The following is a 12,229-nucleotide window of genomic DNA, read 5'->3' on the forward strand; positions in this document are numbered from 1 at the left end:
ATTTTCTTAATATAGTAGACTGGCACCCACCATCAGCTGGGATTAAATATAGAAACGGGGCCATCTCCAGTCGCCACCCACAGTGCAGGCAGGCCTCTGTGCTGTTCACTGCTGATCCAGGTTTGGGGGGGAAACGGGGCCCAGTCAGCCAGACGAGCCCTCGAAAAATAAAATTAAGCATCTATTTTTAAGCCAGTCAGCATGTTGTCAGTGTTTAAAACAACCACCTATAAGCGGTTAAATGTTACACTCAAAAATATCTCAGAAAAAAATATATATATATCTCGGGTACCCAATGTTTATCTATACATAGTGGCCGAGCTAGTCTGGTTTTGTTCCCGTTCTCATAATTCCTGAAACGCAGGCAGTATCCAAGGACAGCAAATCCTGCAATTTTATTGTCATCTTTTAAATTGTGAGTCTCAGATAATAAGAACGGCACAGGGAAGACTGCAGTTTACCCAGGTTATTTTCCTCTGCTTGGCAGCACCTATTGTACCTAAATGCAAAGAAGCTGTTGAGGCTTTATCAGTAGAAACCTGGAAAGAGGCATTTTTTTTTTTTTAGAGCACTCAGATTCTTCTTTTTTAGTTCAAGTATAGGGAAGTGAAGGGGAGACGGGCTCTCCCGGTGTTGAGGGCTGGCGGCCTCCCGGAGGAGCAGAAACCACAGTCACTGATCAGGCAGAGTCGTTTGCTTTGTTTGTTTGTTTGAACAAAATTCCGCTTTCTCTGGAAGCGCGTTGGTTGTAATGAATCGAGTCTGCGGTGGTAGATACGGGCCTTTGGTGGGAGCAGTCTTTACTGACACATCACGATGGAATGGAATTACCTGGCTGACTGATGGCCTTATTGCCACATGGGCCATGGGTCCTCGTCATTTCCTCTCAGCAACAGATCACAAGCCATTCTCGGTGCCGGATGCCAGCAGGGATACGTCCTCACCGGGAACGGGGAAGGAGGGCTTGCAGTCCCTGTTTTATTATATTTATCAATTCCTTCCCGCCCAGTAGCTGCCAGGACTCAGCTTGCTCACAAGCCCCCTAAGGACCGTGGCTACCCCTTGTATTTCTCCAGGTCCGCTGTAGCAGTACTAGAAAGTGTCATTGTGGAAACGCAGCCTCTCGGGCGTGGGAGGAGCCTCAGGCTAAGGTCTAACAAGGCCTGTCTTCCCCGGGCAAGTCCAATTTGTTTTCCTCAGAAAGCTCTTCTGTCTCATGAACCCTAAAGTCTACCTGCCTGTAACCCAAGGACCCTGCCATGAGTTCCCCAAAAGTCAACAGCAACCACAGTGGGCACACTGGGCCACCGATACCTGCTGGGGATGGGGTGGCCCCCTGTTCCTTCAGGACCTCCCATCTGGCAGTGTGTGGGTTCTTCACCACCTGGGTGCCACTTACCTGTACTTGTCACTGTACCTGGGGGACAGTCTGATCATTTGTTTGCCTGCGGCTTGTTGGATTCAGAGGGAGGCCAGCCCTTGAAATGTCACTCTCCATGCACACAGTGAGTTAATTTTTGTTTTTGCATGGGCAGGTACTGGGAATCGAACCAGGGTCTCCGGCATGGCAGGCGAGAACTCTCCCTGCTGAACCACTGTGGCCCACCCCACAGCAAGCTAACTTTGAACCTTGATTTTGTTGTCCGACCTTTGACTCGCTCACCTCGCGTGCACTTTCTGCCCATTTGGTGGGTGCCTTCTCTGACCTCAGCCATGAGAAATTGTTGAACAAAAATATTGCCCTAATATGGTGGTCCACAGCTTGCTGCTGGAGGTACTTTCTTGGGTTGACTTTGACCTGTTAGTCGACATTCATTCATTCAGTGGCCACTTCCTGAGCCCTGCACAGGTCCAGGGATACCAGGCCCATGAGGCATGGCCCTGCCCCACACTGGTGTCTGTGTCACACAAGGTGCAGTACGGCCAAGAGGTCGTGGTGTGGGGTCCACACGTGCGTGTGCAGACCCCCCAGCTCCATGTCTCTCCCTCACCGCCCACCTCGGCTGGTGAGGGCTTTGGAGCTTGCGATATTTTTAGTAACAGTGGAGTTCCTTGTGGAATCTGTCCCCACGAGCCTGCATTTTGGATAAATGGTGCAAAACTCCAGTTTGAGGGAAGTGATTATGTCTTCCATTCTTAACAAGTCCGGATCCTTTCCAAGTTCTGTATGTGAATTCCAATACGAACTCTTTCTCCCTTTGCCACTGCCTGCCCTCCTTCCCCACCCTGAGTTGATGACACCACCTGGTGGCCAGCACGGGAGCTCTGGGCCCATGACCCGTCCCTCCCACTGCTTTCTACTGCCCCCACCCTCACCCCACTGCCATGATCTTGTGCTCTCTCTCTTCGGCTGTCTTCAGTTAGTTCTAAGTCCCACTCCACGAGCTTCGGCCTCACAGGACCCGAGTCAAGAGGCAGTGTCTATACAGCCAGCCGTCCAGTCCCCAAACCAGATGAGCCGTGTGACTCTGGGCACATCACTCACTGTCTGTGCCTCACGCGTCTGATCTAGAAATGGAGACAATCCATACTGCTTCACAGGACTAACGCCCAGCGAGGACCTTCTCCCCATGTGCTTCCACATTGTTCTCCTGTCTTCTATTGCCAGCTGTGCTGGTTTGGAGTTGTTGTGTACCCCAGAAAAGCCTGTTCTTTTAATGCAATCCCGTGGGGGCAGGGCTATTGTGGGTGGGATCTTTTGATCAAGTTGTTCCCATGGAGATGTGGCCCCACCCATTCAAGATGGGTCTTAATCCACCTGCTGAGGTCCTCTAAGAGGGAGACATTTTGAAGAAAGCACAGATGCTTGGAGACAGAAAATGTCCCAGGAGAAAATGTGGAGAAGTGAAGAGGCTGCTGGGGGCAGTGGACCAGAGAATGGACAGCAGCTGGACTCACGGAGCACCCACGGCAGACACTCTTCCGAGGACGTGGCATGGACTCACTCAGGCTGCAAGGCTGGCACCTTAGTCAGAAGCTAAAGTGACTAACCAGGAACAAGAGACCAGCAGATGCCAGCCCCGTGCCTTCCCAGCTGATAGAGGTGTCCCAGATGTCAGCAGCCTTTCTTTAGAGTCCAGATATCATCTTATTGATTTCTTGATTTGGACATTTTCACGGCCTTAGAACTGGAAATTTGTAATCTAATAAATCCCCTTTGTAGAAGCCAGTCCATTTCTGGTATAGTGCATCCCAGTAGCATTAGCAAACTGAAATACCAGGCTTCTGTGTCCTTCTTTCTTCACTTTCCCTTGTAAAATCCTGTTTGTCTCACTCTCTGTTCTCCAGACAGTGGTGATGGCTAAGTTTCTGGTGGCATGTCTCTACCTGAAAAGAGGAAAGCTACACATAGTGCAGATTCTGCCATAAACTTCTGAAGTACTGTAGTTGAAGCTGCCCTCAAAGTCCCCTCCATAGTTTTTGCTGGAATCCCATCTGTCTCGTCGTCATTCTTGCATTCAGCCGTTTTTCTGAAACGTGTCTTCTGGATTCTGAATTGGCATTGTATCCTTGTAAGTGATCCCCGTCCCGGCTGTTTCTATGGCAAGCGTGGTCCTGTTTCCACACTACATCACGGATCAAATGAGCTTTTGTGGGCCTCTCATGGAATTTTGCTTATTGTCTTCAAATTGAGTCCCTGGGAGAATGCCTCCCAAATTCCAAACCACCAACTTGCAGTGACTCCGTCTGCTGCTCAGGCTGCCTGGGCAGCCGCTAGGACAGCCCAGTGCCTTCGTGAGCCCCATCAGCCTCTCTCCCACCCACTCTGCTGAGCTCCTGAAACACACGCCCATACCAGGACCGTGGCCCAGTCGGACACTCATCTTGTGTCCGAGGACCTGCTTCGGTGCCCTGTGTTCCTGGCACCCGGTAAGGTGGAGCCAGGCTGCTCTTGGGTCCATGCTGGTGGCACTGTGCAGTGTTCATGGTCCTGCCCAGCAGATCTCCTGGCCACCTTCTCTTTCCTTTTCCGCTCTCCCTCCCCGCCTCACTCTGTCTCCAAATCCCCACGTGTCTAATATTCAGTTCAGCAGTCGCTTACTGAGTGCCCATATCTCATGGTTGCAGCTGCCATCCCTGAGTGGGATGTCTGACCCTCGCAGTCAGTCTGTGGGCAGGGTGTTCTCACCTCTGCTCCACATGCAAAACCCCAGGCTCAGGGGAACTTTTACCTGCTGCAGGTCACAGCCAGGTATGGCATTGGGACTTGTGTCCAGGTAGAGTTCCATGCCAGCCTGTGGAGCCTCGTTTCACCAAGGTGCAGTTAACACAGAAGCTGAGACCACTGCCTGCTCCAAGGAGGTTCTTGATATGGACGCACACTGATGACCTATCTCCTCTTTTGGCTTTTACCTCCTTGGATCTGGAGTGCCCAGCCTTGAGATTTGGCATGGCTGCCAAGGCCAGGAGAGCCTTGTGGCGGCTTAGGCAAGGCTGCAGTAGCGATTGAACATTTTCTTCCAGAGAATAAATTACCCAACAGAGACTCCTTGCAGAGTAGTGCACAACCCTTCATCTGGGGACAAAACCCAGGGTCTGTGATTCGTTTTTTTTCTGCAGAAGAGCCGTTGTGCTCAGTTTACAGTTTGCTGGTGTTTTGGAGAGCAGGGTTGCTAATACCTTCCTGCCGAGGCCAAGCAAAACAAACACACCAATAGCTTTGAAAGCATTTTTTAAACAGCAAGTGCCAGCCGATTGTTAGGGCATCACCTCCTCCTCATCATCCACCTCAGCATTTAATAGGATCTCCTCTTAAGTCATGTCCATAAAAAGTTTTTTTTTAAAGCGAGAACACCAATGTTTTGTGTGGCCAGTGTCGTTTCACTTCTTATCACTGGATTATTTTGAGGCAAATCCCAGTGTCTTATCATTTTGCCCATAACTACTTCATTATGTAGACCGAAAAGGCAATGACTTTATTTTGCTTTGCTTTGCTTTTGGATGGTCTACATTATTATTTTTATTATTATTATTTTTTGTATGCTGTATGGCAGGGTCACATTTCATTCTTTTTCCATGTGAGTATCCTGTTATTGCAGCACCATTTGTTGAATTTTGTTTGTTGGTTAGTTGGTTTCTTTATTTGGGACCGGGAATTGAACCCGGGTCTCCTGCACGGCAGCTGAGAATTCTACCACTGAACTACCCTTGCATGCCTGTACATTATTTATTTTTAAATGCAGATTTATTGAGATATATTCAGACACCATGCAATCCACCCAAAATGTACACTCAGTGGCTCACAGTATCATCACGTGGTTGTGCCTTCTTCACCATGATCAATTTTAGAAACTTTTCATTACTTCAGAGAAAGAAATAATAGTTAAAACGAAAATCCAGAATTTGTTTTTGAAACATCCACAGTACATTATCACATCCTTGCCTCAAAATTTATAATTCCTTAATATTATCAAATAACTAGTTCACATTAACATTTCCCTGGTTGCTCATATTATTTTTTCAATTAGAATTGTTAGAATTCAATTAGAATTCGTTAGAATCCAGATCCAAAAAAGGCTCCCCACACTGCACTGGGTGATATGTTTCCTAAGTATCTTCTAATCGGGGAGGTCCCCTCGCACTGTCTCTTTTGTTCTTTTCAAGTGTTGTCTTCCACTCTGTTTGTGTGAGGGCGCCGATCCATTACAGAAAGGACTCCTGGTATTTGTTTGTTCATTTCAATCATCACTTTGGTTAACTTTTTTTAAAAAACTAAGATGAAATTCATATAACATAAGATTAACCTTTAAGGTTAGAATCTACTGAGTAGATGGAAATACTGGTAGTCAGTGAGAGGAAGGATAAGTGGTGTGGTATGTGTGAGTTTTTTCTTTTTTTTATTATTTCTTTTTCTGGAGTGATGCAAATGTTCTAAAAAATGATCATGGTGATGAATATGCAACTATGTGATGATATTGTGAGCCATTGATTGTGCACCATACGTGGAATGTTGTATGCTAAGAATGTTCATGTTTATATGTTGTTTTGGTTTGATAATACAAAATAAATTAAATTAAAAAAAAAAAAGATGAAACTTTTAAAGTGAGCCATTCAGTGGCACTTAGTGCATTCACATTGTTGTGTAATGACCACGTCCATGTTCCAAACCAGCTTTATCACTCCAAAAGGGGCCCTTTCCCATCAGCAGACCCTTCCCTGTCCCCCCCCCTCAAGCCCCCAGCAACTGCAGTCCGGGTTCTGTCTCTGTGGATTTACCTATCCCGGATATTTCATGTGGGTGGAATCGTTCAACATACGGTCCTCTGGGACCGGCTTCTGTCAGTCACCATGTTTTCAAGACTTGTATGTGCGGTGGCCTGAATCGGCACTTTATTCCTTTTTTATGGTTGAGTAATATTCCTTTGTGTGTGTGGACCACACTTTGTTTAGCCGTTCATCCATTGGTGAACATGTGGGTTTCTTCCTTCTGGCTTTTAGGAGGAATGCTGCCATGAACTTCTGTGTACAAGTTTTACACGTGCACCATTTTTCCACCCTGCCAGCCGCGTGTGAGGGTTTCAGTTTCTCCACATCCTCATCAGCCCTCATTACTGTCTGTCTTTTTAATTGTAGCCATCCTAGTGATGAGCCTGCCTTTGTAATGAAACCTCCCTGGCACGATCAGTTGTCTGCAGAGGTTAGAGAAGGAGCTGTCATTGTTAACAGCTAGAGCATCAGCCGTGGTCATTTTCAGAAACTCTCATGGAAGTCAGGTTTAAAAGATGAGTCACACTCTGTCCTTCACTCCCACCGCCACCACTGGCTAAAGGCCTCTTAATTTCTCGGCTGCAGAGTTTGCACTTGCTTAGCAGGAAGAAATTGTTTTTTTATGACCACTTCTGGGACGTGACATAGGTTTCCCTCACCCCACGTCTAACCTTCTCCCGTGCAGGTGTCACCATGAAGCTCATGGATGAGGTGGCTGGGATCGTGGCCGCACGCCACTGCAAGACCAACATCGTCACTGCTTCCGTGGACGCCATTAACTTTCACGACAAGATCAGAAAAGGTAACGGAGCTCTTGGGAGCGGAGTTCAGGTCAGCTGCGGGCTGCTCGGGCCCCTCGCCCCCAGAGTTGCTGTGTCCTGGGGGCTGCCACAGTCACGCCTTGTCCCTGCTGGTGGGTCCATGAGGCTGGAGAATGTTGATTGAGTTCTTCAACCCAGTAAAGTCCATAACTCAGAAGTGACCGGGGCCTCTGCCCTACTGAGGCCGGAAAAGCACATCCTCTCAGAGCAGGTCCCCCGAGGACCAGAGCTCTGTGTCCCCACGTCTACCTCTGCGACATGTCACTGAAGGTACATCTCATTATGATGCGAGCAAAACGCAAGGGCCCGGCCGCCTGTCTGCCTGCATTGCTGGTCAGCGTCGGGCAGAAACCCATCCTCAGGAATGGGCACAGTTGTGGGTCCATGCGGGAGGTGAGGCCAGGGCAGTGTGTCTGCTGGTGGGAAGCCAAGTCCCCACCTGGCCTGGGGGTTCCCATCCGTGCTTCCTCCTCTGAGGAAGGCTGCAGCCCCCAGAAGTGTCTGTGCTGGAAGCGCCACGTCGTGGGGCAGGTAGAGAGAAGAGCGCAAGCTCCCCTCAGGCTGCCCCAGGCCCATTGGAGGTGACCCCAGCCCAGGCCTCAGTAGCCGCTCGAGACCCAAGTGGCCCTATGTGGACCCCACAGGCCACTGCTGGTCGGGCCATGGGGTTCTCTACCGCTGCTGCGCCTCAGAGCACGCCCTGCATTTGGCCGTGTGGCCTCACCTCCTTCCCGCCGTAGCTGAGAACGAGTTGGGAGGACCTTGGTTGGGAGGGTTGTTTTCGTAAGGAGAAGCCCAGTCTGCCACACTGCTGCATGCACTAGGCGCTGATGTCATTTTAGAATTTTCCCCAGGTGAATGGGTCTTGCCTGGTTGTGGTGTATCCTCCACCGGCCTGGGGCACAGATGTGCTCTGCGTATTGTGTGGCACAGCGCAGATCCTTCCAGAAGGAAAGAATCCCGTTTTGTTCCTCCCCCTAAACCAGGCCAGTCCCTGCTGGACTTCCTCAGGCCCCCCCAGGCCCCCTCCCTCCCCCAGCTGCCCCCAGACCCCTCCCCAGTCTCCCTCCATTGTCCCTCGAGTGTGCCCATGGAGAGGCATTGGGAGCAGTGACGTAGTGTTTGTATATCAAGGAATTTGGAACCACACTGGAATAACAGTTGTGGAGTCTGGCCTGCTTCTGTGAAAACGTCCTCTGGGGCCCTTCGAGGCTGTCACACCTTACTTGTTGTTTTCTGGGGAACGTTGTGTGAAGAAGCCGTGGGCTCACTTCTTCTCTCTGTGCCGTCGCTGTGTTCAGAGCCTGCTGGGCCATGTCCCCAGTGCAGTGCCCAGGGGCTCCTGAAGCCAGCGCTGCCCTGGTTTCACAAACAGGATCGTCAGGTCGCGCCTGCAGTGCCGCGAGGGGAAGGGCGGCTGCAGACCTCGCGCCATCCGCCCAGCTCACTTTGCCGCTTGACGGGAAGTGAGGGGTAAGGCAGCCACATATGGGGGTGCAGGGGCGCCCCCGGCCTGCATCCTGACCACGTGCCCTTGAGGGGTTGGCAGCACCCCATGGAAGGAGGGGGAGAGCCCCGGCTGCTCTGTTGTGGTGCCTGGTGGGCTTCTGCATGGGCCTCTTATGCACCCACGGGCCTCTCTCCCCATGGCTTGTGGTGGACTGGCCTTGGCGCGGCCTCTGCCCCCTGGCTGAGTGTCCTTTCCTCTCACTTCACAGTTCAGCTGTAATGGAAAGGGGGACCGGCTCGGGGAGGGCCAGTCCCTCTGGCCCTGGAGGGAGGTGGTACACCTATTACAGGGTCGGCGTGGGCTTGTTCCCCGGAACGCCAGGGAGCTATGGGGGGACCCAGACCCAGGGCCCAGCTCCACACGCTTTGGCAGGTGTGGGCACCAGGGCAGAGGTTTGGTCACGTCAGGACACTTTCTCTCCTACATCTTTGTGTTTGCCAGCATGGGCTTAGGAAGTTGGTTAAAGCCTTCTCCCACTCCTCTTGACACACCCTTTTCCCATCTGGACGTGTGCCCTTTCCTTATTTGAGAAACCAGTGGTTCCGAGGCTGCAGGAAGGGGGCTGTGCTGGGAGCCCCAAACCACTCCCGGCTGTCAGAAGGGCCACCAGGAGCAGGGAGCGCCCCCCTGCCCAGCTCTGTGAACAGCTTTCCTGTAGTGAAATCCAGGGCCTCTGGCCTGCTGGGCTGAGGGTGGCTGGTGCAGGCTGGGGGCCGTGGGTGCAGACGGGGTGGGCGGCAGGTACAGACTAGGGGCTGTGGGTGCAGGGTGGGAGCCGCGGGTGCAGGCTGGGGGCCGCGGGTGCAGGCTGGGGGCTGCGGGTGCAGGCTGGAGGCCGCAGGTGTAGGCTGGAGGCTGCGGGTGCAGGCTGGGGGCTGTGGGTGCAGGCTGGGGGCTGCGGGTGTAGACTGGGGACTGCAGGTGCAGGCTGGGGGCCATGGTGCAGGCTGGGGTCCGCGGGTGCAGGCTGGGGGCTGCGGGTGTAGGCTGGGGGCTGCGGGTGCAGGCTGGGGGTCGCGGGTGTAGGCTGGGGGCCGCGGGTGTAGGCTGGGGGCTGCGGGTGCAGGCTGGGGGCTGCGAGTGTAGGCTGGGGGCCATGGTGCAGGCTGGGGTCCGCGGGTGCAGGCTGGGGGCTGCGGGTGCAGCTGGGGGTGCGGGTGTAGGCTGGGAGCCGCGGGTGTAGGCTGGGGGCTGCGGGTGCAGGCTGGGGGCCACGGTTCAAGCTGGGGGCTGCGGGTGCAGGCTGGGGGCCGCGGGTGTAGGCTGGGGGCCGCGGGTGTAGGCTGGGGGCTGCGGGTGCAGGCTGGGGGCTGCGAGTGCAGGCTGGGGGCCATGGTGCAGGCTGGGGTCCGCGGGTGCAGGCTGGGGGCCGCGGGTGCAGCTGGGGGTGCGGGTGTAGGCTGGGAGCCGCGGGTGTAGGCTGGGAGCCGCGGGTGTAGGCTGGGGGCTGCGGGTGCAGGCTGGGGGCCACGGTTCAAGCTGGGGGCTGCGGGTGCAGGCTGGGGGCCATGGTCTAGGCTGGGGTCCGCGGGTGTAGGCTGGGGGCCGCGGGTGCAGGCTGGGGGCTGCGAGTGCAGGCTGGGGGCCGTGAGTGTAGGCTGGGGGCTGCGGGTGCAGGCTGGCGCTGGGGCAGTCCCCAAAAGGAGAACGAGCAAGTGGGAGAAGCATCAAGGGAGAAGGAGGAGGTATAACAGAGAAGGTAGGACTTAACGAATGAGTATGACTGCTGAGTCACTATATTGATATTTCTTTTTAGTCTCCAGCGTCTGAGGGCAGCTAGAAAGAAACACCTGAAATAGTGAAATGGTAACCCATACCATACATTGACATTTGTTGTATAACTACTTGTTATACTGTACTTTGAAATTTACAGCTTTTTTGGCATATAGTTATAGTTTACAATTAAAAAAAATTTTAAAAAAAAAAAAAGGAGAAGGAACATGAAACCCTTCTCCACTCTCTAAGATGCAGATTTTTAGCCAGTGACAAGATTACACAATTGCAGAGACCGAGGAGTTGCTGTTTATTTTTGGTGGAAATAACATTAAATCGTTTTAAGTAGAGGGCAACATTTAATCAGCATACAGACTATTTAAAAAAAAATCATTTATTTTCTTTTATTGTGAAATATATGTACAAAAAAGCAATACATTCCCAAGTACATTTTGATAAGTAGTTATAGAACAGAAACAGAGTTTAAAGTTTGGTATGGGCTACAATTCCATGATGTTTCATTTTCTCTTCTAGCTGCTCCAAGACACTGGAGACCAACAGAAATACCAGTATAGTGATTCAGCAGTCATTTGTTAAATCCTATCCTCTCTGTTATACTCCTCCTTCTCTTTAAATAACATATATACATAAAAGCAATAAATTTCAAAGCACATCACAACAATCAGTTGTAGAACAGATTTCATAGTTTGGTATGGGTTACAATTCCACAGTTTTAGGTTTTTATTTCTAGCTGCTCTAAGGTACTGGAGGCTAAAATAAACATCAGTATACTGATTCAGCACTTATACTCATTTGTTAAACCTGACCTTCTCTGTATAACTCCACCATCGCCTTTCACCTTTTCCCCACTCTTTAGGGGTATTTGGGCTATGCCCATTCTAACTTTTTCAGGTTGGAAGGGGCTATTGATAATATGGGGTAGGGAGATGAAACTAGTTGATGATCTGGAAGGGTTGACCTCTCTGCATTACAGGACTTATCTGGTCCAGGGACCCATCTGGAGGTTGTAGTAGAATCTTCTATATTGCTCTAGGTGTTCTTTAGGATTGCAGGAATGGTTATGATTGGGGTTTGGCAAGTTATGGTAGGTCTCAGTGTCTAACTGAAGCTTGCATAAGAGTGACTTCCAGGGTCACACTTTGTCACACTTTCCCCCCTTTTGGTCAGGATGGCATTGTTGATCCCACGGTGCCAGGGCCAGGCTCATCCCGGGGGTCATCTTCCTTGCCGCCTAATAAAAAATTTGTTTTTAATTGTGGCAAAATATGCATAGCATAAAAATAATTTTAGCTAGACTGTTTTTCCATATTAAGTATACTGACAATACTCTGTAATTTTCATGACTACTTTCAGACTATTTTCATCATCCCAAACCAAAATTCATGCTCATATAGCAATAACTCTCCCCTCCTACCCCTGGGAACCACTGTTCTGCTTTCTGTCTTTATGAATTTCTATATTCTAAGTTTCTCATATAAGAGAAATCATACAATATTTGTCCTTTTGTCTCTGGTTTATTTCACTCACTGTGATGTCTTCATGTTTCATCCATATTGTAGCAGGTGCTAGCACTACACCCCTTTCCGTGGCTGAATAATATTCCATTGTTTGGAGAAACACGCTTTATTCATCTGTTGTGAATAGTGCCTCAGTGAACATTGTATCTGTCTGCAGTCCTGCTTTCAATTAGATATATACCTAAGGATGGAATTGCCAGGCTTTCTGAGAATCACCAAATGTTTGCCATAGAGGCTGCACCGTCTTAAACTCCCACCAGTCATATACAAGGGTTCCTGTTTCTCAGCATCCTCACCAACACTTGTTATTTTCAGTTTTTTTTTTAAATAGCCATCCAATTGGGTGTGAAGTAGTATCTCACTACTTTTAATTTGCATTTCTCTAAAGACTAAAAATATTGAGCATCTTTATATATACTTATAGTCCATTTGAATATCTT

At 50.5% G+C, this 12,229-nt stretch overlaps 1 protein-coding gene across 5 annotated transcripts in view; it reads left to right on the plus strand.

Moving 5' to 3' along the window:
- Positions 1 to 12,229, plus strand: part of ACOT7 (acyl-CoA thioesterase 7) — a 108,764-nt gene that overhangs the window by 69,883 nt on the left and 26,652 nt on the right. For all 5 annotated transcript variants that reach the window (XM_077151487.1, XM_077151484.1, XM_077151483.1 and 2 more), the window contains exon 7: positions 6,893 to 7,009. In XM_077151487.1, the coding sequence (XP_077007602.1) occupies positions 6,893 to 7,009 (117 nt within the window). The remainder of the gene's footprint in view (positions 1 to 6,892; positions 7,010 to 12,229) is intronic.

This window comes from Tamandua tetradactyla, chromosome 2, assembly GCF_023851605.1.
Source record: "Tamandua tetradactyla isolate mTamTet1 chromosome 2, mTamTet1.pri, whole genome shotgun sequence".
Taxonomy (NCBI): Eukaryota; Metazoa; Chordata; class Mammalia; order Pilosa; family Myrmecophagidae; genus Tamandua; species Tamandua tetradactyla.